This window comes from Aspergillus tubingensis (genome assembly GCF_013340325.1).
Source record: "Aspergillus tubingensis WU-2223L DNA, scaffold_12, whole genome shotgun sequence".
Lineage (NCBI taxonomy): Eukaryota > Fungi > Ascomycota > Eurotiomycetes > Eurotiales > Aspergillaceae > Aspergillus > Aspergillus tubingensis.
The window spans coordinates 90,608-117,574 of record NW_023336286.1 but is presented as its reverse complement, the minus strand read 5'-3'; the positions used below and the strand labels follow the sequence as shown (position 1 = coordinate 117,574).

General features: G+C 48.5%; 9 protein-coding genes and 1 non-coding gene across 10 annotated transcripts; 5 read left to right on the top strand and 5 right to left on the bottom strand.

Annotated features, from left to right (window-relative positions):
- Window positions 1-514: 514 nt before the first annotated feature.
- On the top strand, window positions 515-2,149 carry AtWU_10094 (MFS transporter; the record flags this gene model as incomplete). Its single annotated transcript, XM_035505199.1, has 5 exons — window positions 515-611; window positions 683-928; window positions 984-1,778; window positions 1,842-2,015; window positions 2,064-2,149. 5 exons carry the CDS (start codon window positions 515-517, stop codon window positions 2,147-2,149), a joined length of 1,398 nt encoding a protein of 465 aa, XP_035361092.1.
- A 3,971-nt stretch (window positions 2,150-6,120) lies between these two features.
- On the top strand, window positions 6,121-7,597 carry AtWU_10093 (FAD-dependent oxidoreductase; the record flags this gene model as incomplete). The annotated part of the gene is made up of 2 exons (XM_035505198.1): window positions 6,121-7,197; window positions 7,247-7,597. 2 exons carry the CDS (start codon window positions 6,121-6,123, stop codon window positions 7,595-7,597), a joined length of 1,428 nt encoding a protein of 475 aa, XP_035361091.1.
- A 1,955-nt stretch (window positions 7,598-9,552) lies between these two features.
- On the bottom strand, window positions 9,553-10,212 carry AtWU_10092 (uncharacterized protein; the record flags this gene model as incomplete). Its single annotated transcript, XM_035505197.1, has 2 exons — window positions 9,553-9,897; window positions 9,958-10,212. 2 exons carry the CDS (start codon window positions 10,210-10,212, stop codon window positions 9,553-9,555), a joined length of 600 nt encoding a protein of 199 aa, XP_035361090.1.
- A 728-nt stretch (window positions 10,213-10,940) lies between these two features.
- AtWU_10091 (sugar transporter) lies at window positions 10,941-12,089 on the bottom strand (the record flags this gene model as incomplete). Its single annotated transcript, XM_035505196.1, has 1 exon — window positions 10,941-12,089. The coding sequence occupies one exon, from the start codon at window positions 12,087-12,089 to the stop codon at window positions 10,941-10,943; it is 1,149 nt and encodes a 382-aa protein (XP_035361089.1).
- A 1,117-nt stretch (window positions 12,090-13,206) lies between these two features.
- On the bottom strand, window positions 13,207-14,490 carry AtWU_10090 (transcription factor domain-containing protein; the record flags this gene model as incomplete). Its single annotated transcript, XM_035505195.1, has 3 exons — window positions 13,207-14,247; window positions 14,296-14,386; window positions 14,432-14,490. The coding sequence occupies 3 exons, from the start codon at window positions 14,488-14,490 to the stop codon at window positions 13,207-13,209; spliced, it is 1,191 nt and encodes a 396-aa protein (XP_035361088.1).
- Window positions 14,491-15,491: 1,001 nt separating this feature from the next.
- Window positions 15,492-16,501, top strand: AtWU_10089 (aromatic alcohol reductase; the record flags this gene model as incomplete). The annotated part of the gene is made up of 3 exons (XM_035505194.1): window positions 15,492-15,524; window positions 15,575-15,994; window positions 16,049-16,501. The coding sequence occupies 3 exons, from the start codon at window positions 15,492-15,494 to the stop codon at window positions 16,499-16,501; spliced, it is 906 nt and encodes a 301-aa protein (XP_035361087.1).
- A 403-nt stretch (window positions 16,502-16,904) lies between these two features.
- On the bottom strand, window positions 16,905-17,846 carry AtWU_10088 (peroxidase family protein; the record flags this gene model as incomplete). Its single annotated transcript, XM_035505193.1, has 4 exons — window positions 16,905-17,083; window positions 17,141-17,412; window positions 17,460-17,700; window positions 17,747-17,846. 4 exons carry the CDS (start codon window positions 17,844-17,846, stop codon window positions 16,905-16,907), a joined length of 792 nt encoding a protein of 263 aa, XP_035361086.1.
- A 1,407-nt stretch (window positions 17,847-19,253) lies between these two features.
- AtWU_t247 lies at window positions 19,254-19,330 on the bottom strand. Its single transcript has one exon. It is a non-coding gene; the product is annotated as a tRNA-Thr (tRNA).
- A 2,945-nt stretch (window positions 19,331-22,275) lies between these two features.
- On the top strand, window positions 22,276-23,131 carry AtWU_10087 (uncharacterized protein; the record flags this gene model as incomplete). Its single annotated transcript, XM_035505192.1, has 4 exons — window positions 22,276-22,567; window positions 22,628-22,699; window positions 22,758-22,910; window positions 22,971-23,131. 4 exons carry the CDS (start codon window positions 22,276-22,278, stop codon window positions 23,129-23,131), a joined length of 678 nt encoding a protein of 225 aa, XP_035361085.1.
- A 904-nt stretch (window positions 23,132-24,035) lies between these two features.
- AtWU_10086 (ankyrin) lies at window positions 24,036-26,830 on the top strand (the record flags this gene model as incomplete). Its single annotated transcript, XM_035505191.1, has 7 exons — window positions 24,036-25,492; window positions 25,550-25,949; window positions 26,007-26,261; window positions 26,311-26,370; window positions 26,419-26,448; window positions 26,525-26,641; window positions 26,750-26,830. 7 exons carry the CDS (start codon window positions 24,036-24,038, stop codon window positions 26,828-26,830), a joined length of 2,400 nt encoding a protein of 799 aa, XP_035361084.1.
- Window positions 26,831-26,967: the final 137 nt, after the last annotated feature.

Genomic DNA, 26,967 nt, shown 5'->3' with positions numbered 1-26,967 from the left:
AATAATTCAAACAGGCTAATTTCATTTATTCTTGATGATCATAGGCTATTTGTCGGATATTAGAGTCAGTCTCCGTCAATTTCCAGACATATTTAGTAGATAAACCCCCAGTGGGCTGCTGATGCCTTGCTGCCTGGGTGCCTGGTCAGGATTTGCCCCACCCGCAAAACATGTTCGATTTCCCCTGCAAGGTGCTTGCTTCTCCCTGTAGTCAACACGGGCCCTAGGGTAGATACCCACCAACAATGACCTGCTTAGGTTTATGTTGGGACACCTCCATGCATGGCCCGAAAATCATGGGAAGCGGTGTATATCATCCTCATCTATTACTCCGTACTCCGTGCTGGATGATTAATAAGTAACCCCGGCTTCGGTTTCGGAATTGCTAGCCGCGGACTCCGATTGGGGTGCCAGCTAAGGGCTGACACCCATCCCTCAATCCTTATCAGCAGCGCTCCATCGCAATGTCTTCTCTGCCTCATTCCCAACTGGTCTGCAGTTGTACGACGGCACCATGACTTTCTCCGACTCCAAGGGAGGCGCATGGGGCCAGAAATGGCGGTCATCGCCCCTTTTCATTGTCAGCGCCATGGCCATGGCCTTGTTCACTGGTAACACCTCAATCGACTGCGTTTATCCTACTGTGAGGAATTCTGCTTACAATATCTGTCGCCTTATCTAGACACCTTTCTCTACGCCTTCCTCGTTCCCATCCTTCCCTACGTTCTCGAAAACCGCCTCGGATTAGACGTATCCCTCACCCAGCGCGTGAGTTTCGCTTTGCTGTCAGAAACCGCCATCGCTGCTCTCGTTACAAGCCCTTTCATTGGCCACTATGCCGATCGCATGTCCTCCAAGCGAATCTTGCTCGTTGGGTCGCTGTTAGCTGCGTTGTTTGGGTCCATAGTCCTGGCCTTGGCGACATCAAGTAGGTCTCTATGTCGCATATCTCTGAATGTTGGCATACTGACAACCATGCACAGCATTTACCCTCTTCGCGGGACGTCTCATTCAGGCAATTGCCAGCTCCTTCATCTGGGTGGTCGGATACGCCACGATCGCGGACAATGTGCAACCAGAAAATCTGGGCAAGACATACGGGGTTATTTCTCTGGTCGTAGCTGCAGGCACCTCAGGAGGTCCGATGGTTGCGGGCATTCTCTTCGAACTAGGTGGATACTGGGTAGCGTGGTCTAGTGCCTTCATTATCCTTATCCTCGACATCATTCTTCGTCTGCTCATGCTAGAAAAGCCGGACGTCCAAGGCGATGCGGACTATTCTAGCAATGCGAGTGTCGCATCGGATCCGGAACGCGCTCCTCTCCTGAGCAGTAATCCTGGCTTAGAGGCCGACATGGCGGGCTGGAAATTCTATGTATATATCTTGCGGTATCCCCGCTTCGTCTGCGGCGTGCTCAGCTATCTTTCCTTTGCGGTTCTGGTCTCCAGCTTCGACACCACCCTTCCTCTTCATGTTCGCGATGTCTTCAGCTGGGGTAGTTTTCCTGCAGGCATGATGTTCTTCGCTCTGCAAGGTCCCGGGATCCTTCTTAGCCCCATCTGTGGCTGGCTGAAAGATCGGGTCGGGACCCGATGGCCTACCACGGTCGGCTTTTTGCTTCTCGCGCCCGTGATGTGGGTGATCGGCATGCCCGGTGACGAGCGATTCCCATGGGCCAACGAGGGTGACCGCGGAAAAGTTATCTACGCTGTCGGTGTTACTGTGGTGGGATCAGTGTCCTGTCTGCTGAACGGGGCCGGAACCATCGAGGCTACGGGTAAGCATAACTTCAGCAGTACCAAAAAGATAACACTACGAACACAACCTAACGCAAGTACAGTCACAATTGACGAAGTCGAAGCCAAGCACCCCGGCATCTTTGGCCCCAACGGAGGCTACTCCCGTGCTCTGTCAGTAGCCAGTATGGGGTGGACGCTCGGAGCATTCATCGGACCCATCATCTCCGGCTACATCGCCGAACAAGTCGGCTACTACGAGATGAGCTGCGTTATCGGTTTGTTCCCTACCACTCTCAATTTTGTGACAACGCTAACGACATTAGCAATTGTGTGCCTTCTCTCCGGCGTCAACACCTTCTTCAACCTAGACTCGAAAGTCCATTTCGACCGTGTGGCGGAATCCACCTAGACTACTAGACTTATTTTCCGACGCGACCGTCGCGCAGACTCGTATATACCCGGCCGAGATAAACTCCCCGGTTGACCTACATGAAACGGTCTATTGACGATACATCCAAAAGTGTTTCTCCTTGCATATACGAAAAGTTCATGCATCTTGCATTTAGCGTTTCAAAGATATGATAGCATAAGAGAGATCCAGATTCAGAGTCATCATTACATTACATGTGAAGCCGCGCATCCGTGCGTCAATGTCCTATCATTCGTTCATTATCTAGCCCTGTCTAATATATGAGTTGCCTAGACCCTACACTTTAGCACGCCAGATACGAGACACGCTATCCGTGCGCAGCACCTATCTACTTTTTCTTGTATACCCCTAATATCCAAGATACGCATAGGCCTCTCCCCGCCTCAACGGTATAGTTGAAACCCTTATCGGTGCAAACTCGATCGTACAGGTCCAACATGACACAGCGCGACTCAATCATAGGTCCAATCTAGTACTAGTAGGGGACCGTATGTACGCTCGGACCCAAAATTCAGTTGGCCCTCTCGCCTTATCTCCATGTGTTGGGGAAACATACACCTCATATTCAATATATTTGACATGATGGGGATACGTCAACTGTAGGAGGTGGTCTAGGTTGGTCTGTTGGTTTATGTGCGGGGTTAAGAGCAATTGTGATGAGATGGCTTGCGGTATTCCGTACGTTATCATGCTTTGCTTGGGAGACTTTGGGTCTGGGTCTGGGTTGGGTCTGTTGAGAATCCCGTGAACGGCGTAGTGATTAGGAAGTTGTTGAATGTAGAAGATATTATGTGTCATGCTGTTGTTGGAGACCTTACTACTACCTGTAGATTCATCATGATGCACGGAATAGCAACTCCGAAATACAGATCTAGACCTATCTTTCTACGTAGTAGTATCACGAAGCGAAACAGCCTGGCCAGCGACGATCACCCACGAACAATAATGGGCTACTCATATAGGGAAATACCCTCCGCCATGCGGCATTTACCACAGATCGAGATCCCCAATCCTATCTGCATCTGCATGGAACTAAGGTTGATGATGATGAGTACACCCAGTTCATATTGGATAATGATAATAATCGATTCACGCATGGGTATGTCAAGCCACGTCCTCAGGATGAACTAGGCATGCCGATCTCGCGATAGAGTTTGATGACAGTTACCGGGGTGGGGATATAATCGCTCTCTTGTCCTGTCTCTGCAACCGTTGGACCTATAGAAAGTAGCTGTACTAGGCACTAAACTCATCACGAGACGGTTATTTGCGTACGTGTGACAACGACTCTGCCCCCGCTCGCCAAGAGTGGCAGGGGTTTTGGACTTGCAGATCGTCAGTGTCGGATATCGGGTGCGAGGTTTTGCTCATCTTTGGCTATCGGGGCGGATGCAATTTCCGGGTATGATCATGGGCTCCTGCTTCCCACTTTGAAGCGAACGGGTGTTTGATGCGGTGCGATATCATAGTTGCCTGGTATCGATTTGAAGGCTGTGATTGACGGACCTGTATCCCGAGGGAGGTGGTTGTGTTGTAGTGGACGCATTCTCGTATAATGTCTCTGTCAGTCTGTCTAGGCTATGTTTCTATTCCAGGGGTGATGGAGACGCCGGATAGCGGAAAAGGAGGGGGTAAGAGGGGCTTCGCGTGGCCGTTCCGGCAATTCCTCCGGAACGGCTGCAGCAGATGAGGAGTTGACATCCCCTGTTGCGACTCATGATTCGAGGATGCGTTTGTCTGCATAAGGCTGAGTAGTCGTCATGGACGGAGTTGCTTCTGGATTGAAACGATCCGGTGCGTACTAGTCATGGGAAGCTGAAATTCAGAAACAACGGCAGTTCATGGTGTCGGAAAAACAAAGAGAAAAAAAATGTTGACTAGCTTAGTTATCGACTAGGTAGAGAATAGTAGCTATGGATCGTCAGGAACACACACCGTTCTCGGAGGGCGTTGCTGGTGGTGGTCGACCCTGAGTGGTGGAAACCCGAGTTGACGCTAGAAAATTCAGATCTGACAGGTCAAGCGAAACCGGTTTTGAGTCACGCATGGTTTCTGTCTCTGTGCATGACAGGTGCATGAACATTGACATCCGTGAGGGCAGACAATGGATATGTGGTTCCCCTAGTGACTGTCTATACGAGGCAACAGGCTGCCTTCAATTCGCCTAACAGAATTGCCATTCCCTTCTCAGTCTGTTTCCTTACCAAGTAGTCGATCCGAGACCATTGAGGCTGCGTCACGCAGCTCACGGACGAGCCCAAACGAAGTGGAGACTGGAGAGGACAATAGCGCGAGGACTGCATCGAATTTGGTTGGATGGAGAAGTACCGTCGATGGAACCCGGCGGCCGCAAAGACTCCCATAGTTCTCCGTATTATCCCCCTATCGAAGATTCCAAGTCGCGGGAAGAGGGGACAACCAAGGGGAGCTGCAAGCGGAGTCTAGACTGTCCTGATCATTTCGGAGGGTCGGGATCGCGACCGAAGGACACTTGGACCATCTGTGTGCGGTTCCTGAATTATTAGTGCCTGGCTTTTGGATCGAATTCCAACCGGAATGCGTAGTGTTAGGCGCACAACTCCTTTAGTGGAACTGATATGGGAGTTGGGATATCAGGATAAGCGCAGATGGCGCTGACAGGGATTGATCCTCATAGTCTTGGGTTAATAAGCTCAATTGCGATCGTAACATGTGATTGAGATACCAAGTCGGTCAATTCAGCGGCAGTAAATTGAACGACAACATTCTTCCGATGGGGTTCTCTACATCATCATGAACAACTTCACCTGTAGTTAGTTAGCCTGAAAAACCTGACTGAAGATGCCAGGATGTATGCAGGAGCAGGTGACCCCCCCTGCCCTCTTCACGCATTAGTGTCTTGGCTACACACAATCACACACCAAACAAGTAGAAATTTTCAGCAGAAGATCTCAGCTCATCCGCATCTTTGTTTCTGCATCACCATGCATAGTTTCCTACCATTCCCGGTCTCTGCGCCGGCATCGCTTGAGAGTTGAGACACGAACATGAACCCCTTCCGGCCGACAAGATCAGTCCTCCATCCTGGCTCATCTCAGTCTTAGCTGCCACACGGACTGACCCACACCTTCCTGTCCCAACCTCGGTAAGCACTTCCTTCCTTCTCATCCAGTCCCTTTGATCTATCAGTCCCCTCAATATAGTACCTACCACTCACCAATGCATCTAATGGACTAACTTGCTCCCAAGAGTGCCGCGCCGGACCGTAACGGTTGTGATGAGATGATCCAGCGTGCCCACCGCGGGCCAGGATACCGTTCAGTCAGTGACAGCTTGGTCCCACCAGCCTATAGCATCCCGAATCGGCCGTGGTCTCGGAGGTCGGGTGGAGCAGCAGACGCTGGCCTGGCGCCGTTGATGCTCGGTCTCTGCCTCGACGGTCGCCAGACGAGGTTTAGTTTGATGAGTGGAGAGCCTGCAGGCAAATCTCTTTTCGTGGTTTTTATTTTTATTTTTTATTCTATTTTTTTTTTCTCGACATGGAAAGTAAAACTTTTTTTGGGTCTTGGTTCCTGCCAACTTTTTTCGCCGCGTCGAGTCTCCATACCACCATGGCAGACCTACCTCCGAACAGTCTCCATATCCGGCCGAACATGTCTCCTGCTGGTCTCTACAAACTACGGAGCCTGGCCGGTGCACCGGGGTGATTGGTGTACATATACAAACCCCAATCCCCTAACCTTTTCCCCCTGGATATTAGTAGTCAAGTCTCGCCTCCGAAGGATTTTTTTTCTTTTCACTAGAATCTTCTTTATTTTCATTTTAAGCGAATCCTCTCTGGTTTGGGCAGCTACGCACACGACACGCATTCTCTTTATGGCAGCACCCCTCCACAACCTTCCTCGATTTCTCATGAATAGAACCCTGTACCGCTGTCGTATCGGTTGAATCACATTGCAGAACTTGCAACCATGATGGATCTTGGGTATGAGGCGACTCCGCCACCTTCCGCCGGAAAGGATTGGGTCAGCTTCTGGAACTTCGTGGACCGAGCTCCCCCTCTCGAAGCTGAATCGGTCCCCCGCGATATCTTGGTCGTGGGTGCCGGCATTGCAGGCATTGCTGTTGCCCTGGCCCTCTCAAAGGAATTGACGCCCTTTGTCCCCGATCTCCGGATCAACGTCTATGAACGGCACGACATCCTTTCCACATCCGGCGGTGCTATCAACCTCACCCCCGTTGCTCAGCGCCATCTGGATCGCTTGGGTGTCCTCGACGAGCTGGACAAGCTGGGACCGGAGTCTGGCACCGATGTAGATGCTATCCAGCTGTTCTCCAGCCGCTCGGGACGCTCCCTCGGCGCCATCAACTTTACTGATGACAATGGAAACGGATTTGGTGGGTATAAGGGCCGCAGAGTGATGCGTATCATCCTGTCCTTGGCCATGTTGAAAGTTGTCGAGCGCACTAAGAACGTCAATGTGGTCTTTGGCAAGAAGCTGGTCCGCGGCAAGGAGTCAAAAGACAAGGCCGTCCTATACTTCCAAGATGGCACAACGGCCACCGGGGACCTCGTTCTTGGTTGCGATGGGGTCCACTCCAACGTCCGCACCCAATGGGTCTCTCCCGAGCACCCGTCCGAGTACACGGGCATCTCATTCGTCCAAACCATGATTGATAGCAAAGACATCAAGGCCCCTGTTCATTTCCGCTCCACCTCGATGAACATTTCCCGTCATGGCTCTTTGCTCGCCAGTTACTGTGATCGAGATCATACTCAAATCTTCGTTGCCGCCATCGTGCAGTTCCGGGAGGAGCTCCTGTCGCACTACAAGATTGAGCCGGGTCAGGATTGGCGGCGCACCGCGGCTATCAAAGATGCCCTTTGCCAAGAGATGCGGGACCGTTTCGGCCGGTCGGGCCTGCCGGCCATCCGGGACATGGTCAACAAGGCCGACGACTGGATGCTCTATCCTGTCTGGCAAGTTCGCCCGGGTGCACGCTGGTACCGTAACCGGGTCATCCTCCTCGGTGACGCGGCGCATGCAGTAAGTGTTTATCCCTCGATTGCCATTGATTCAATACTGATCTTATTAGATGCCGCCGCGTGATGAATCTGCCGCATACGCGCTAGACGACGCCATTCTCTTCTCGCGCATCCTAGCGAAGCACCGTTACGATCCTCTCCCTGTCGCCTTCAAGGCTTATGAGGATCTGCGGCGAGGAACAGTCAATGCCGCCTTCCAGGTGTCGCGGCGGATGTGGGAAAAGAACCGTGACCTGGGCTTTTTGGAGGGCCGCCTGAAGGAGTGGACCATGCCCATGCAAGTCCGCAACGGCAAGGAAGCTCGCGAACAGGCGTGGGGTTTCGATGCGACTAAGGTGCAGCTCCCCGGACCGGGAGATTCGACCTCGTCGCTGTATTCATCTGAAAAGGAGTTCCTATAGAGGGTTTGCATGGGTGGTGTTCCGGTTGGCGGGCTTGGGTTATTGGGTTCTCACGAGCTATGATATCATCTATACAGTTTTACCACACAGCAGGCATAATGCCGTGGCTGTTTGATTTTTGGCATTTCGGTTCTTGGTTCGGCATCATATATATCAGACATGTTGGTCTTTTGAATTCATCATCCTAACATTTCGGTTGCGCGGCGTACCGAGTTTTGATCCGAGGTACGACGGGGGGAGTCTATTCCCAGATGGGAAGTCTTCCGGATTAATCAATTTAGATAAATGATTAGTTAATGTCAGTTAATATCTCTACTCTTCATCCCTTTCCCTCCAGATTCGAGATATTAGTGACCCAATAAATGAACTGTTATGATCGTCTCGTTAAGAAATAGATAAATACGAACGGAAAGAGTCCCCGAAGCTGCCCCTAATATTCTCCCCTCCCCCAGGAACAACCAGTCCAACTGAACCGTTATGAACCAAAAAGCAACAATTTACCCACCCGGTTAATAACCAGCCCACTCCACCCCACTAACATCCAGAAAAGCGGCTGGCGTAGACTATTTACCCCTTCCTTTCCCCTTGTTCCATCCAAAATTCTTTTCAGTTCCATGGAACAATCCTAATGTCATGCCATGTGCCTGAAAACCAAAACATTACCCCGGAAAGCATGGGACAGACACAATGGAGAAAATTTTTCTTTCTTCCTCGGTCTTACCCTATGGTCAATCAATGTCTTGGCTATGGTCTGATCCCTGCATGTGTCCCATGTCGCATGGCCCTTGGGTTACTTAAGTTTAGTCGGTAGATAGTTTCTGCACTAAACTGCCTAGTGGTGAGTTAGTTGGGCTGACTACCGTTAAACCAGAACATAACTAACTAGTAGTCTAGTTTGGGGTTAGTAGGTTTGTTGTGATGGAATTTTTCGGGATCGTAAGCCGGGATTTGCTCATATAGTTGGCCAATGGGGTTGTTTGGGTGGGTGATGGGTATTAGTAGTCTCTACTATTCATCATGGTAGGTAGGGCGTGGATGGGATGCGATTCCGACTCCGGGCTCGGCGATTCCGATTTCGATTTCGATCTCGCCCCCATTATTAGTTAGATGGATGGACGGACATGCCGGATCTGAGCGGCATTTGGATGTTGGGGTCGGATCTGATCGGGGCGGATCTTTGGGGATCTTGTGATTGTTTTTCAGTGGTATGGGGGCCGAATGAGTACGAACGTTGTAACTGTGGAGGATGTTGTCGAGGTATCGTGTGTTGTGAATGGAAGTTACGAGTCAGTGTAGAATACATGTCCGGCATTGAGCCTAAGGAATTTCCGGGAAAAGGAACCAAGGTCTCTTGTCTCTCCCATGTCGGTCCGTAGGGTTGTGACTGTGTCGCGTGTCCTGGTGGTGAGAGGAGTAAGTGGGGTTCTACGTCATTCGATTGGGGATGGCTGCAATTGCCGGTCAGAATTGTAGTCTTTAGTCTGGAGTAGGTGAGACGCGACGCAGTATGTAGTAGAATGGACGGGATGGTGTGGGGGCGTTTTTGTGGTAGTCTGAGAGTATGGGGTGATAAGTGTTTAGGCGATGGGCGTGGGCGTTGAGTTTCCCGCGGAGATGTCGGAGGTGGGAGACTGCTGGTGGATATAATATAGTAGAATTTATCGGTTAGAGTGGGTTGATTTGGTTTGAATCTTGGTCCCTTGTGACGTGTTCTGTAGGTGCCTAGTACTGTTTATCTATTTTCCAATGTTATCTAGTGGTGTACTGGCTTATGTATGACAGCGTTGCAGTGATATAGTTAGTATCCGTTATGCAAACACCCATTCTTTCATTAATTATTACCCCCGTAGTACTAACTTTGAGCCCCAGAAGAAACACAATCAACATACATATACTACTAATGCCTCTCAAACCCCTCCCCAACACTCCACCCCATCAAAGAAATTAGGAATTAATCAATCATACTGCCACGCCGCAATCGAACTCCCATTCGACACCCACGGGTACGCAAGAGCCTCAAACCCCAAGCAATCACTCACATTCCCCGACGGCACCGTCGCATTCTTCATGGCCGCAAAGACCTGCCATGCACCCCCGTTCACCTCTTCATCCTCATCCAACGGACAAGCCATGAACCCCGTCGCCCCAAGGCCCGTATACGTCCACTGTCCATAGCTCGTACCCGGCGTGTAGCAGAACGTGCTCGTCGACGCACCAGGGTCCATGTATGTCGTATGCGCTTCGACAAACTTCAATGCGCCGGTGGGGTCGACGTAGATTTCTTGGACGTACCCAGAGCTCTGTTCATTGTCAGTCATTTACGTGGTGGGAAGGAATTGCGGAATGGTATGTAGACATACCAGGTAGTTGCTGTAGTCGATCACGGTTTCATCTCCTGGTGGGCAAGCGTCGTATTCAGCTACGTCCTCCGGGCATGCGGTGGAGGTCGTGCCTCCTAGGTAGAAGTTGGTGTCGGCGGCGGTTAGAGGGAGGTTTTGAATGAAAGTGCCGGAGCGGATGGACATGACGGTGAAGGCGCCGGTGCTGCAGTTCGTGGCGGAGAGGGCAGGGGTGAGGAGGGCGAGAAGGGAGATAAAGGTAGCTAGGAAAGTCATTGTTGTGGTTTCGAGGATGGATGTCAGTTGGTTAGATTGGGGTGGATGTGATGGGTTGTGGTTGTGATGTTAGATGAGACGGTCAATCGCATATTTATATTCTTTGAATAGCTGAAAATGACAACCTCAACTCGGCCTCATGTACATTCTACGGTAAACAATCAGGCGTACAATGATCATCTGAGCTTGGCTATTCTAACTGAGAGCTGCATCCGCATTTCTCCGTTAAGCACATCCTGATAGGACATGGCATCTGACAAGCATGAAGCTATACGCGTCGTTGGAATTGTCTCACCTGTGACTACTTTCTACCGAATCACCAGGCCAGCGATACGGGTGGCTGCTTACAAGGAGTTTGATTGGGTTGGCGGGAACGGCCGGGTTAAGTCTACTGGGATGTTGATAGGACATTGTCAGAAAAATACATCATTATGCATGAGGCTGGGTTAATTATAGTTCCGTGTCCGTCTAGTGGGACGCCGAGGAAGCTTACTTTTAGTGTGACTATTCTAATCAGTAGGGGCTGTGTATAAGCACATTGTGTGCTGTCGGGAGATGGTCCGTTCTGATCCTTCTGCTTTAATCACTCGGCTCTTACATGCATCCACCATCATGCCCCTTCTTGTTATACGCGTACGAGTCAAATTTTCGTATTATTTTCTTTAGCACGGTCCCTTGAACATACTAGTATGTGTTCGGTATACTAAGCGCAAAAAGAAATCTTCAACTCACACTGTCTTCTCAATCCCTCCCATGACCAGCGCAGTTTCCAGCTGCTGTGCCACCTCCACTCCCTCCAAATCACGATGCAGCAATGACCCCTTCTGACATGCCTCCCAGTCAAAGCAAACCAGCTTACGCCGATTCGGCGTAAACAACAAATCCAGCTCCTCGAGCGACCGCTGTGCAGTCTCCGGATAGAACAAATACGTAACAAAAGAAGTCGCGATACAAACACCCCCAAAAACGAAATAAATCTTCCATGCAGCCTTATTCAACGCTTCAGGCATATATAAACCGAGCCAAAAATTCGCAAACCAATTAATGCAGGCAGAAAGTGCAGTCCCTCTGCCTCTCGCGGAGATAGGGAACACCTCATTCTGATAAGTCCAGGGCAACGCAGCGCACGTTGAGCCAAAGGAAATCATATATAGAAATACAAATGCCACAGCCGCATTGCCGGCCTTGACGTTCGCAAAGCTGTATTTCAACTGCTGGGATTCGGCATCGAAATGCGGCGAGCCGTAGCCAACTAGTAACATGCCAACAACAAGCATGCAGATGCCCATGAGGCTTGGGCCGATAATTAGTGGCTTCCGTCGACCGTATCGGTCAATCATGACAGTGAGCGAAAAGGAGGCAACTAGGAAGAGGGAGGATCCGATGCCGTTCGCTAGCATTGCCGCTTGAGTCCCGGTGCGTCCAGTCTGCGCGAATACCTTGGCCGCATAGTAGAAGACGATGTTGACGCCGCTAATGTTCTGCATAAATTGTAGACCCATTGCTAGCGCAGTGCGACGCCGGTAGGGCGCTTTAGCGAGTAGGCTCAGGTATGATGGGGGAGGTGCGCGGCCCTCATATTGCACGACTACTCGGATTTCTTGGAACTCGGCTTGTACGGATGGATCGGTGCAGTCACCGTGGCCATGAAGGTCTGCCAAAACTTGAAGTGCCTCGTCGCTGCGATCGTGTTGAAACAGCCAGCGTGGAGATTCTGGGCGTAGATAAATCAGCATACCCACTAAGACCCCAGGTACTAGCTGCAAGGCAAAGCACATGCGCCACGCGGCTGTTCCGGAAATCTTAAGCGCTCCATATTGTACCCAGTAAGATACTAGCAAGCCAACAGCGATCCCTGCGCTCATTGTGGAGGACATAATGCCGCGGACTGTGTGGGGGGTTTTGTTTCGGCGGTATACCTGACACTTTCAGCAAAACAACGAGATCGGAGGAGGGAATAAATTAGAGACAGCGATAAAGATGATATACTTACAGAGAAATGGATTGGAATAGCCCACCCGCTCCGAGTCCATTGACAAGTCGGCCCGCAATAAACATAGCTTGGTTTTGTGCGGCGACAACAAGTGCTTGCCCGATCAGATAAATAGCTACACAAACGAGAAGCGTGTATCGACGGCCGAATCGGTCAGCAAGAAAGAACCCAATCAGTAGCGAACCCCCAAACTCGCCAGCTTGAAGAGCTGCTGTCATGGCACCTTGTCGGTAAGCTGATGGCGTATGAAAGTAGGAAAGAAACTGCGGCATCGTTAAGATGCCGCTCATGGACGCAATCTCCCATCCATAGGCGAAGCCCGCTATTGATGGTGGCAGGGCGTAATACAGCCCCGATCGCAGGGTTACACTCATGTCTGTTCAATCCCTGTAGGTTGATTAACAGCGTTCGATAATGTCAGTTCTAATATACCAGGGTAGAAAAGAACTAGCATCTGGTGGCCGTGGCTTCAATCTGGGGAAGATGCGGGGCCCTGCGCGCCAGCTCATCATTTCTCCGACCAGCATAAGATTGTGCCATAAGCAACTTCCAATATATTGCTTTGATAGCCGGCTGAGTGGATGAGGGGTGAGCATAAGAGGGAGATAGCCAGAGTAGTTGGTTGGCAAGCGCACAGACGAATGAATATGTGATTGGCCCTGCAGGCCGATAAAGCTTAGCATGCAGCCAGCTTGCAGGGTACGAAAATCCTGCTAGTGGCACTTGGTCCTAAGCTTGAGCAGACCATACTTTTGCAGGCCAGTATTGTCTTTTTCATGCATTCATCGCTGTCAATAAGTGCTAATTACGTAGTCTCAACGCTAGCCTTCTCAACGCGGTTATAAGCACACCACGAGATTGCATATATATCGCTCACGTATTCTTGCTGTTCTGTGACACGTAGTCATGTCTGTATGTCATATTAATATAGAGATCGTCGCTCAACGGCAAACTATATATGGTTCCATCTAGAAATGTACGCTTCGGTACAAGCTAACAGCTTAAAGCACATTCGACATACCGTCCCTGGCACCCAGCGCCCGAAAATACTGCTCAAACGCCTCCATGCTCCACTCGCACACCGTCCCATCGCCTGGCAGTTCCCCAATTCCAGTACCTTCAGCAAGCCTCTCCACGGGCACTGCATCATAATTGTCCGGCACCAATTCGAGTCCATTCGACACATCGACCTCGCTCTCGTAACCCCGAACAGTCAAAGCACGGGCCCTTAACTCCTCAATGACCGCCCAATTTCCAGTTTCCAGTGCAGATTCATCTCCTTTCCAATACCCATATGCTTGCTCAACAACCCTCCATGCCTCGTCCCTTCCCTCATTCACCCCCTCCGCGCCCAGATCATTCAGCAGCATCTCCAACATTCCACACTCTATATCTCTCTGAACCAACCAAAGCCACTTCTGCCCTGGCTCATGCTCCCTCAGCACGAGTGCTCGCTGAAGGACCTCTACACAAATAGGTCGAAAATTGTGTCCAGGCTTACACACCGCTAATTTCATTTTCACCAGGAAGAGCTGAACAGTTGCCGCGGTTATAAACTCTAGGGGATTTATGGAACCACAGTGCGAGAAATATCTGGTTTCAAGTGACTGTCGAAAGTCGTTGATGGCCTTATGCTTTTGGATCGGGGACAAACTGTGATAATCGTTTGCATGGTTGAAAGTATCCGAGAAAATGATGCGTCGGGTGAAGGATATGAGTTCAAAATGGAGTAGTTGGAAGAACGTGCTAGATGCAGTGACGTTGGATGTGATCGGTGATGGGAGGCCTGTGTCAACTATGAGACATGGAAATTGTGTAGTGAAGGATGGTTCAAGGATATAGGGGGTTGTGTTGTGATCCTCTGCGGTTCGGGTGTCAAGGGTAACGAGTTGCCACCATAGGTGACGTCGCGATTCAGTCTCCAATACTGAACTGTTTTGTGTTGTGCCGTCGCGGTGGAGACCCATCCGGTATGCCATGTTGATGGCTGTAGGGAGGTGGGTTTTACCTGATGGGCCGTGGCTGTCTAGTCGGGCGCAGGTCTAGTACGATTATTAGCTGAGTTGGGGCGAAAGGAATGAATCACGCACAAGGTATAGAATGAAGGCTTGTAGGAGATTAAATTCCAAGGACGATGAAAGGTCTACTCGTGCAAGTGCGCGCTCGACTCCATTGCGATATCTATATTGTTAGCTAGGTTCGAGTTTGAGGACATGGCTATCTTACCGTTTCAATAGCGTTGACCTATCTTCATTGAGCTTGTCCAGGCACGTGGTTGATGGCATGCTGATTATTGAAGCGTAATAAATCGCAAACATTAAACACTGTTTCGCTACGTCCACAATGGTCCCCTCTGTAATAACTCGCATAATGTCTTTCTGAACACTAGGCGTGTGGAACACCCTGAGCACGGGATCAACAGTATCCAAGTACCAATGCCACAGAATGGATATTGTGACAGGCGATGGGTGCTGTCGTTCGGTTGTTTCTTTCGCGCTATCAAGAGTACGATTTGCGCAAATTGGAGGCTCTGTTCGATTTTCTGAGCCAAGGCCAGTATCGACGCAGTTTCCATGAGGGTTCGAGGGTCTCGTTTGGAGAATCTCACCATCTCCCGTAGTGTCTGATGCCGTAAATGAGAGTAGATGGCGTAGTGAGTCTCCAACCTGACCAAAATCCTCGCTCAGTACTCGTAGCGTATCCTCGATTTTATCAAGCCGACTCGTGACACTGACATTCCCTGAGTCTGGGCTCCGAGAGCGCCTTCTCGTCGGCGGATAAACACATGCCGCTCTAATCTTTACACAATAGGAACAAGGCAGTGACCTATCACATTTGATCTTTCGCCGACTACATTCGAGGCAGGATCTCCCGGATGCGATTGTTCGACGTAACATCTTATTTATTGAATGAATAGCCAATATACGGAATGTAGACCGTACTGAGCAGGCGAGAGAGTAATTGAAATGATGTAAGGAGGAAAGCAATCAGTGATTGGGTATGGCGGACAGCGGAGCGCCGTCCGTATATTTATAATCATGATGAATCATCTGCTTAGAGGTGGGTGATGGGACGTAAGCACTAAGCATTGAGCTGCTGGGGCTAGTCCCAAGTTAGGGTTGAGAATAGCGTATTAGTGTGTATACAACTGATTATCAAGTAGATTCAGTCCCTCAAAGGCAAACATAAATAGCGGCTATGTTCCCTCATTTCTAGCTGCAAGTTTCACAGCAGATTTGAGCAAACGATCAATTCATATCACATCTTCCACTTTACTCAGACCAAAATGGCCATCCCAACCAAAGTCGCGATCATTGGGGTATGTCTTTCGTGTCTATATTCCTTCGGACACCCAACTGACGAAAACAGGCAACCGGATTGATCGGTCAAATTATCCTCAGGGCATTGAGCTCGAATGCCAAAATCACCGTTACCGTCCTAACCCGCCAAGAATCATCCAGCACGACTGAGTTTCCAGTCGGCGTTACTGTCCATAAGACCGACTTTTCGGCCTCCAGTCTCCGGTCACTCCTTCGTGAGCAAGATGTGCTCATCTCTGCAGTTGGTGGGACTGCCTTCACTGAACAAAAGAAGTTCGTCGATGCTGCGATCGAGACAGGCGTGAAACGGTTCATTCCCTCCGAGTTCTCGACCAGCAGCGAAGATGATGCTGTGATCCAGCTACTCCCTCTATTTCAGCAGAAGAGAGATATTATCAACTATCTGAAAGAGAAAGAGGAAGAGGGGCTGAGCTGGACTGGAATTGCTACTTCTGGGTTGTTCGACTGGGTGAGTTGTCTTCTTTTACCACGTCTGATATATTATGACTGATTGGTATTCTAGGGACTTGCATCTGGTTTTCTCGGCTTTGATATGAAGGCCAAGTCAGCAGTTATTTGGGATAGTGGTGTCACCAGATTCACCCTGACGAATGAGGAACAACTTGGGAAAGCTGTTTTATCTGTCGTCTTGCGGTCGGAGGAAACGGAAAACCGCTTTCTATATATTGCGTCTGTTGAGACTACTCAGAACGAAGTCTTGAAGATACTCGAGGAGGTTACACAATCACGGTGGGCAGTCACGGAGACTACGACCCAGGAGCAGGTTGCTGAAGGCCTCAAGAAGCTGGGTGCAGGTGATTTCAGTGGTGCGTTTGCACTAGTCCGGGCGACTGCGTTTGGAAGTACTCCAAGCCTCAAAGCAAACTACGTCAGGAATCAAAAGCTCGCCAATGGATTGCTGGGACTGGGGATGGATGATGTAAGGGAGACTATTGAGCGAGTGGTTGGAGTATAGCTCACCCATATGATAATTCGCCTGCCGTGTGGAATTATAGTAGATAGTATATTTAGAGGGCGGTTTGTGGATGCTCCAATGGACCATAGATGGTAGTACAATATCTTAGATGTGTCGGACGGACCTGGAACGTGCATCAACTCAAGCAGAAGCAGCCTACTTAGATAATGTTTGTAAAACGTCTTATATTCTGATGCAATCGTACAGGTCAGTTGTTGACTGAGCATTATTGACACGCGGGTGTATGGTGAACCTGTGTGAACTCATCTCCCGCGAACTATTAGACGCACTACCTGCTGTATCCATCAAAACACAAATCTTGTTCCACTATGCAACTTTCTTTTTCTCGGGAATGATAATCCCCCAGCGCTAGATGACAGGAAAACCCATCAATACCAGGATTTTACGAAGACCCAGCGAAGCTGGGGTTCACTTTAGCAAAGTCTTGCAGCTGGGCAAACTCTTCTGGTGTGAGACCAACAGTGGAATTCACAATCCGCTGGGTCATGTTGAACAATGTCTCGCTTGTAGTGACAAATGGACGCTTAGTCCATCCAAGCTCTTGGGGCAGGCGTTCGTTTTCTACGCATTTAACATGTTAGCGGCGCTATTGACCCATAATTCATCAAGTCCACCCACCAAAAAAGTATACTACCCAAGATCTGTTGGCATATCCAAGACCGTTTTCTTCAAATGCGATCATGTAGGCGGCAGACTCTCCGAAACTAAATGCCGTCCCAGTGTCCGAGACGTTAAAGTCAGGGTTGTTGGCCTTGGAAGTGTTCCACCGAGCTTCATGTGCCTCAGCTGCTTCCTCAATATCAATCAGAGGACTCGTCCAGTACGATTTTGTCTGGTCGAATATTTTCTGGTTGAACTCATGGTCATTCCCGAAGTAAGGGTCCTGGCGACTGGGCGAGTCAGCTTGATTTCCTGATGTATCTGGGGTTGCAGATACCTCAAACTGGCATCATGCTCTAGGATACCGGGGCGATCAAGGTCACTCAAGGAGAAGGTAGTCGCGTTGGGGTCTTCAACTGTGGTCATGGCCTCTTTATACAGAGCAACAGCAAGGCTCTCTGCAACATTCAGCGTGTTGCCCAGTACATCGACAATATCTTCTTCAGAAATGTCTTTTCCATTGTGTGGTAGAAGTCCGTGGTTCGCAAGGGTATTCAGCATTGGGCAGGGGCCTCGCACTGTTGCTTCTTAGTTTCCATCACTAACTGAACAAGTCAGACATACCATCGCCATGCCCTGGAGGCGACCACGGAAGCAACTTGGCTGAATCTGTGGCCAAAGCCAGGGAAAAGAAAGAGAGAACGGAGAGTAGACTGGCTTTCATTGTGCTGCTTTAGTTCCAGATGTCTGACTTATGCCTTTTGCCAGATAGATGGATGTTGATCTCGAGAGGGTTTATATACGAGCCACCGGGAGGCTGGATATCACGGGCAACAAATACCTTACACATTATTGGTGCATTCAATCAAATAACAGATGCAGTGTAACTTTGGCTTGCGTCCTTGTGAGGTTCAAGGAGGGGAAACCATGCATTGCTTACATGCCACTGACAATCTGTTGTGGGTCTTATATTCAATTTGTCGACATGGCCATGCAACAGCGCAACCCTTAATGGTAGTTGCAGCATACATGATATTTGCAGACAACCCTGAAGCTAACGGTTTGTATAGAGCATATGCTTTGCATATGACCTCGGGAGATCACTCCATTGATTTGCGCAGATCTTATTGCTTCTCACGCATAACTGAGCATGTCATATGTATTGGCACGCTGAGACCTCGACAAGGCTCAGAATATCTCAAATTCTCTATGATCTGGTGATATGCTGCACAGGATACATCGATACTGGGTCAAAGATTTTCGTCCGTACGCTCGATGCTATTGCTTGAGGCTCCCCTTACGAGCTACTGACATAACAAGTTACAAGATGTATAGCCCTGATGTGCTAGCTTGCCGTAATAAACTATATCCCATAATAGAGGCAATCTTAGTAGTCATCCCCAGCAAAATTATGATAAATGGACTCTGTACCTATCGCATTTATTACTTTGAGTGCCACAATATTCATCTACCGGCTAAGAGGCTATAGTCAAAGGCTCCCCAGTCCACGGTCGCAAGCATGTCCCTTAGGAGGAGACTATATGTGACAGATCACCCAGAGCCGAAGCCGGGTACATCTCTATACGTTGTATCCCACCGCTGCTTGTCCACCTGCACGATTTTGGCGATGTTTATCGCATTGTACACCGCAGCGCCAATTAGGTATTTCGCAGGCTATGAATTTGATTTTATCGTGGCTCGTTTTTCACCATCTTTCACAACCTGGCTCTGTCCTAGGTTGTGCTTTTCTTTTGGACAAGTTATCCGCATGTTATTGTTATAGGAAGAATGCGTGCCATGTAGGTGTCCCATCTTACCATAGAGTAAATTTTCGTACTACATAACCCCATGATTTATTTTTGAAAACTTCATGAATTATTTCGACACCTGATTTGTCTTGTGCAGCTGGCCAGTCAATTGGAGTCGATGTATCCCTTGCATAGGGGGCTTGCTGAGCAGACCCTACGAGCTGATGAGTATACTGCCTTCACAAATATGACTCTTGAGTACGGAGCACTTAGGAAACATTATTCTGAGCATATGAAGACACTGTGAACAGTTGGACCTTGTACAGTCACTTACCCGGAAAAGTCTCCTGCCGTGACGGCGGTAAGTAAAAAAAATACAAAAATGCTCACACTCGGATTCGAACCGAGGATCTCATGATTGCTTACTAGTCATGCGCTTTACCAACTAAGCCATGTGAGCTGATTGGTTGATTGCGTCTACATTTTGGACTTACAATTCAAACGATACAGATATCGAGGCCCCCTGCGTGCCTCTCATAGGCTGAAGGGAAAAACCCTCGCTTGCGCCGAGTGGCTGAGGATCTAGGGATTTGGAGATATCCTGAATATATTGGTCGCACATTAAGGCATCAATGGATGTAGTGTTCACCAGTTAAGGTCCTATATTTGGGTCGCACGTCTCAAGTTGCATCAATAATAAGATGATAGAGATAAAATGATGCACAGTAGGAAAGAGTATCATATATCATTTTCTCTACTTAGCCAGACCGACATGGAATCTCATATGACAGGTCTCCGAATTCATCATAGATTAAGGTTTAAGGAGATCGATCTCGAGATGTACTATGGACAGCTCCAACTTCCCCCCTCCCCCGCAGACCGACTGTCCTATCCTGTAGCTTGGGCAGCTGCACCGAAAATTTCTTCATAGCTCGCAGAAACATGATACCGCGTGATCCAGACATGCTATGTCAGCACAAATATATAATCACGATGTCCATACTTTAGGGGCATCACTATTTCGATAGCACAATGAAGAGGATATTGTGACAGATAACTGACTGTATCTAGGGTGAAAACCTCACATGCTATGCACCGCTTTGCCTATACTAAGACCTACTGAGATAGGTCAGGTCTCAACTCGATGATTGCGGACATAAGATGGCATCGGCCTCCAGGTATTACAAACTGGTAGATTTACATTGTAGACATCCGACATCTTTTATGTAAATATATTTTCCTTCGACGTTGCACAATATATGGTATATGTCAATATATTGAAACGGTGTAGTCGTCATGGGCGCTTAAATAACCTGACGATGATTGCGAACCTAGCAAGCTGGCATACGCAACCATTAAAATCCCATGACGTATGGCATAGTATATATTTTCAACTGATGCTAAGATAGTTCAATGATTATGATTATCCTACTGTCACGAAAATATTGTGCACCGCATATTTGTCCGTCGTCCAAGCAAGGGATGAAGCAACACAAGCTCGGTTCTGAGAGACACAGTAGTATAGATAATAGTAGAATTTGAGTGAATTAATCACAATCTGCATTGCGCTAGCATTGTTGCCTTCCTCATAATCTGGCAATGGATGTTCCTTATATGAATTCATGGAGCAGGGGTCCATTCTCTCCCCAACTGGGTTGCGTCGAAGCAAAATACAATATAGGCGTATCTTCTCCGAACAGTTTCCAAGTCTCCGAAGTGTTCTATGTGCAATGTAGATTTAATTTCTATATATCCCATGATAACCCCTTGATTTTAGGGGTATTCTCTAATGCGTCTTGCCATGCCATGCTGAATGACCATCCCCGTGGCTCCACAGCCATACGACGAATAGAATCATTCCAGTTGACCATGTCCTCCAACAAAATCCTGCTGCCTGAACGTATAATAAATAATATGGTTCGAGTCGGTGAAGCTTTTATCCGCTCAGCGCAAACGACTCTGTAGTGAACTTGACGTGAGGAACTTAATTATAGACGATTTCGATCAGAATCGGCCATTTACAAGACAGAAACCGTCGGTGCTGATGAAATATATATTGACTGTCACAACATTGATTTTTGACTTTGTTACTTTGAATACCGTGAAGGTGTCGCAACAGTTCCTTATACTTTTACTTACTACAATCACGTCAGAAAGGGACGATATGGCTAAAGCTTCCCACATTACGGACATCTAGGTTAAATCAATGTGTAAGGCCGGGTGGGTCATCAATGGCATAGAGGCCTAGCTTTCGGATCATACCCGTCAACTGAAAGTTAATCTTAATCGTTATATTAGTATCCCGTAAACCTTACTCGAATTGGATGCCAAAATTCCCACGACTCGCAGCCTAGTTCTCCTACGGCGCCCTCGTGGGTGGTGGTTGTTAGGTATGACTAAGGATCTTAAATGAAACACGGAGCTCATACCTTTATGGATGGAGTAAGAAGAAGGCGCTGCAGTCTCCTATTGGCGGAAGATTAACCACTCTAAAAGTGTTGAAACAACTACAGGTCTGTCTGTTACTATATTAATGCCGAAAACGGAGGACCCCTGCATAGGGGCTGTTCCAGGGTTTAAGTAGGGCGCCAAGAGCAGGGCCCATAAGTGGAGAACGGCCATATGGGCATCAGGGAGAGCCATATTGCACTTTCTTGTAACAGACCAGAATAGCCGTTTGGCCCAAGGTTGTTGATGGCGGTTATCAAGTTCGAGTAACCGCCTAGCAAGCTCATGACTAAATTTAACCTACCCGGTCATTATGGAAAAGTTATGGCGACTTTTGCCACCCTGGTTCAGCGAGCATCTGGACCTTCGAATATTTAGTACATTCGTGCGCTAAATTACCGGAAAATAAAGAGCAACCCTGAAGCCCAGTTATGAATCAGTCCAGAGCCAGGGAACTTTTACTTCTGCCTCCAATTGTTTGTCAGGTGCAATTGACTTTGGAAGACAGCTGTTCCTGATGGTGTCGGGAATCGGAATTGATTACCCACCAAGTGGGTCAGGACGGGAACTCGAGGTAGGAGTCTGCGGCAGTAGCCTTGTCAGAGAGATCCATATAGATTGAATCTTTTCTTGGCTTCTGGTCAGCATGGGGGCAGCATGTTTGTGTCTGCACACCCCATTCGTGCAATGGAAGGCACAAGAGCCAAAACCCCCTCAACTAGGGCAATACTCCCGGGGACCGAAACCCACTGGTGGATATTTCCCCGAAACATCAGACAATAAACGTTAATAGTTACTGAGGAGAGAGGGAGTAATAGGGAAGGAAAGTTAAAAGCTGCTTCGTCATTATTCAGAACATATAAGAATGCACCTTGTCCTCGCAGTCCGTCTACCAGAACAACAAGACCACACGAGCTTCCGCATCTACTCACATCTACCACACACAACTCTATCAAAATGTACACCCGCACCCAGGTTCTCGCAGCTCTTGCTGCTCTTGGCGCCACCGGCGTGAACGCCGCCATGGGTCCTGCTTTCAGCACTGGTCCCGTCTCCGACGACTCCTTCATCCGTGAAGCTACCTCGACTCTTGTCCTCCCCAATGGCCCTAGCGGCGGCTCCTCCGATGCTATCACCTCCCTGTGGGTTGGTATGGGCACCTCCAATGGTGACCTGATCCAGTCCATTGCCGACAACTGGCAGCAGAGCGACTGGACCATGTACGCCTACACTCTTAAGGAGACTAGCGGTTAGTGACTACGGAAACCAACAACAAACGAAATAATTACTTACCCGCTCCTCTCCACAGCTACCTCCCAGGAGCCCATCTACGGTGATGGCCAGGCTGACGGCACTAAGGGCGACAAGGTCACCATGCACTGTAAGTGACAATTACAAGCAGTCGTTTCTGCCTCACAGCTAAATTTCGCGATCTACAGACAAGTTCGATGACTCGACCGGCAACTACACCCAGACCGTTTTGATCAACGGCAAGACCGTCTCGACTCTCTCCACCAGTGATGGCAAGGCTCAGGGCTGGGGAAGCGCTGTTGAGTGTGCCGAGGACAACTGCGGCACTGTCGGTGCTCACTGTAAGTTGAACAAATTTATTATCGAAGTATCTTTGCGTTGCTAATAAACTCGCTCATTAGCTTGGACCAACACCAAGATTATCCTCGATGTTGCTGACCCCAACTACATCAACACGCTTGCCAAGGGCAGCGGCGTCACTGGCGACATGTCCACCAGCGATGGTGGCAAGACCTGGACTGTTACCACCATTAACATTCCTGAGTTCTCTTTCTCTTCCTAAACGCACTGCATGTTACATCAGAACCCATCTGGATATGGGGATTGCTAGGATAGTGCAGTGATTCCTACCTTCGTCTTTGTATTAGTATTATGCAGTAGCATAGAATGCCTATTAATATTCTTTATATACTGGTAATGTTCTTCGCTCGACAAGAGCAGAGCAAAGACTAGAAATCGTAGTTGCACGCTAAGTCTGGAAAACCTCTTATGAATACCCGCTGGTATGTACACCGTAGGGACCTGTCGCCCGAGATATCCTAGATATCCTGAATATCCTCGAATTTTAGCAGCCAAAAAAAAAAAAAAAAAAACACACAATACGGAATTTAATTAGTGAAACGCACTTATATCTATTTTCTACTTGCATCCAATGATACCACGTTAATGCCTCAGCAAGACGGCCACGTCGCGCGGGGTTGCTGCACAATGCGATCCTTTGCGAGCATAGCCACGTTTCCGCCTCTCGGTTAGATTAAATAAATAACAAGGCTCAGTGTCCACACATGGGTGAATGGGCAGCGCGTACGGTCGCGAAAACAATTTTCACATGAGATGCCATATCACTTAAAATTCCTTCATATCTCATAACCTTGGCTTGGTGTATTTAGTCATTTGTTCAACAATATCTTATCGCTGGCTACAGTAATAGGACCCTTGGAAGGCGCAGAGCTATCAACTCCACATAGCAACATGGAAATGCATCAAATCAAACGAAACCACGATTTTAGCGTGAGGCGATGCACAGTTGCTGCTATCTTAGCCTCGCAGCCTTGCGATCTAGGCTACGATGTGTTAATCTACCAATGCTTAAATCTCTTCGTGGCCGGTGTTAGCACCGTTTATCTGTCATCGTTGGTACTGGATGGCTTCAAAAATAGTCATGACTGGGAAGAAGAAAAAAAAAGATGAAAGCCGTCTCTGAGAAAGTTGTGCATACGCCAGAAGTTCTGTTTATACCGTCTATTGCTGAAGAAAATAAGGGAGGATACTCTTCGAAGGCCTTGGAAAGGTTTTACTGCACTCTGGGCGATCGCTTTGGGCGAGATCGCGAGTTTTATTCAAATACAAAAGATGAGCATGGCATGACCCCGCTTCATTACGCAGCGCAGTTATTGCCGACGGGATGCAGTTTCTCGGATGAACACGGGGAGGAACGACGAAAATGGAGGTTGCTACTGGAAGGCCTTGATAAGGGTGATCTGAATGAGCAGGATGACGATGGTCGTACCCCACTGTCTCATGCAGCAGAGCTTGAAAATGCGTGGGCTGCGAACAAATTGATCAAAGCTGGAGCTGACCCCTACCAGAGTGACAAGAACGGGCGATCGCCTTTGTCCTGGGCAGCGCAATCCGGTGGAGAAGAATTGATTAAGCTACTAAGTTGGAATGTTGGGTACTCTAATGACAAGGACAACCGAGGCTGGACACCCTTCCATTATTTCCTACAAAGGGAGCCTGAGCCAACCAAAGGATACGATTTCGGGGTTTTGCCACTTGTCTGGGACGGAAGACATTCCCTTGAGGTTGGCCACTTTAAATGGCGCAAAGCCTTGTTGAAACGTTACGTGCATTCGCGAGTGCCAGCCAACTATATGAGCACATCCTTGTTATCTGAGCCTGATGCTTTTGGCATCACTTTGCTGTCACGCGCTGTACAACTTGATAGAATCATGATCGTCGCAATACTCCTTACCATTGAGGATATCAATATTGGCATGCCAGACAGAGATGGCAAAACGCCGCTGTGGCGGGCGATAGAAGCCGGAAATCGCGCAATTGCTGAGTTACTGTGGAGATATGATGATGTAACTTTGAGGCTACTTGCGACAAGTGCTCACTCCAAATCGGACCTTCTAGAATGGCTTGTTACCAACAATTATTCGTTTACCAGACTGCAAGGACTAAACAAAGAGACCGCTTTCCATATACTGCTTGACATCCCTAATATCAGCATTATGGAGCATCTCCTCCAACAAGCCATAGTCGCCCAAATACCTGACTTGCCTATGGACACAGTTGAAGCTCCAACAAATGTGAGCTCAGAATTTCTAGAGAAAGCCGACAGACGTGGCTTAACCCCTTTAGCCTTGGCAAAAGAGCAAAGACTGCTACCGATAGTGAAGCTTTTCCTTCGATGGCGTGCCAAAGTGGACTGCTTCAGACACAAAGCGGACTGGTTTGATCTATTACCGGACAGTAAAAATAAGGGGCCTTTCTTCAATTTGGAGGAAACGTATCGGAATGTTTCATTTGAGCTGGTACGAAAGAAGAACAATATCCTTGTCTTCGACTTCTACAAAGCAGAGGATGTAACTCCACAAGGACATCTTGTCGAACGATGTGATATGCTTCAGCATCTCTGGTGAATACTGCCTTTTGATGAGTACCTTCTTTAGATGCTAACAGGAAGCATTGGCAGGGTACACAATAGCAAGCAAAATTGGATAGCCTCATTGCAACATGGCCTCTATCATAATACAGAATCATACGCATACAGCCGCGTGCATCTTGACACCAAACTGTCCGAAATAACTTGTGCTCTATCGGCAGAATTTCCCAACCCGGATGCAGGATTCTTCAATAGACATAGCCCATTCCAGTCTGGGGGCATAGCAAGTCACAAATGCTGGTGTATATCGTGGACAAAACCACAGTTTCCGGATACAAGTGACGACATACAACCAGTATTCTACAGCACTACTATCTCTCACGGCCAGATTCCTGCAAGCGACGACGAATTCCTACAGCAATACATTGGCGAATTATTTCAGGAATGGTCCCTAATATGCGATGAAATTGAGACGCATGTCATTGATCATGTACGTCGACCCCTTACCCCGGATCTTGCGTCTTATGCTGACAGCTCTGACCACTAGTGCAATGGTGACGAGACGAGCGCCACTGTTCTGATTACTGACCTAGCTGATGATTCACGTTACTTGGCCACCATCCAGAAGGCCCTTCAAGACCAGATCAAGGGAATACGGAAGGCAATCGATGAATATCGCAGGGTGGATGTACATCACAGTCCTTGTTTGGAAAAGTCAGAAGAAGATCTTAGTCGATTGAAGGCGACTGTTAATGATCGACTGGATAAGCAACATGAGCGGGTGCGTGATCTCCGCCAGATGGTAAGATACCCACGGTATTGACCTCATTAAATGATTCTTACAGTATCAGGAATTTGCTAGGCTTTCCGTTGAAGAGACAGTTTTCATGAGACGTATCAGTCTGATAACTGTGAGACGATATATTGGTTCTCTCTATTCACATGGCTAACGAGGGCAGTTTATCTTCCTACCACTGATGTTTGCATCGGTAAGTAGTAGCGTGAACTGACTTTCATCAATCCCCTCCTGTTCTACTTTGATTTGCCCCGGCTAAACAGCAGCAGAGTCTATTTGGCATGAACGTCAACGCGCTGCAAAGCAACCCTGACTGGCGCTGGTACATCGTGTTCGGCGCCGCATCCCTTCTTTTGACCTATGCGTTGTGGAAGGTTTCAGATCAGGTTCGTTTCCAGTTATCTTGCGCCCCACATGGCCCGCTTTACTGGCCCAATTCACAATTTTACCTTTCTCTTGTGCTTCGTATCAGGCCTGTGCTAATGCGTTACCAGAATGTCCGATTATCCCAGTTATGGTCTGAAATACGAGCGAGTCGGACCATAAAGAACAGGACGAAGGATTGTGAAGGCTGAAGATATCGTCAGAAATGCTTTTTGGGATTGTTGTTACATGTTGGTGTGGGGCCGAAGGGGAATTGGGGGCGGTCATTACTTTCTTTCAAGTATCAGGGAAGTATTTCGGGATGGTTTTGGTCGATTAAGTGTTCTTT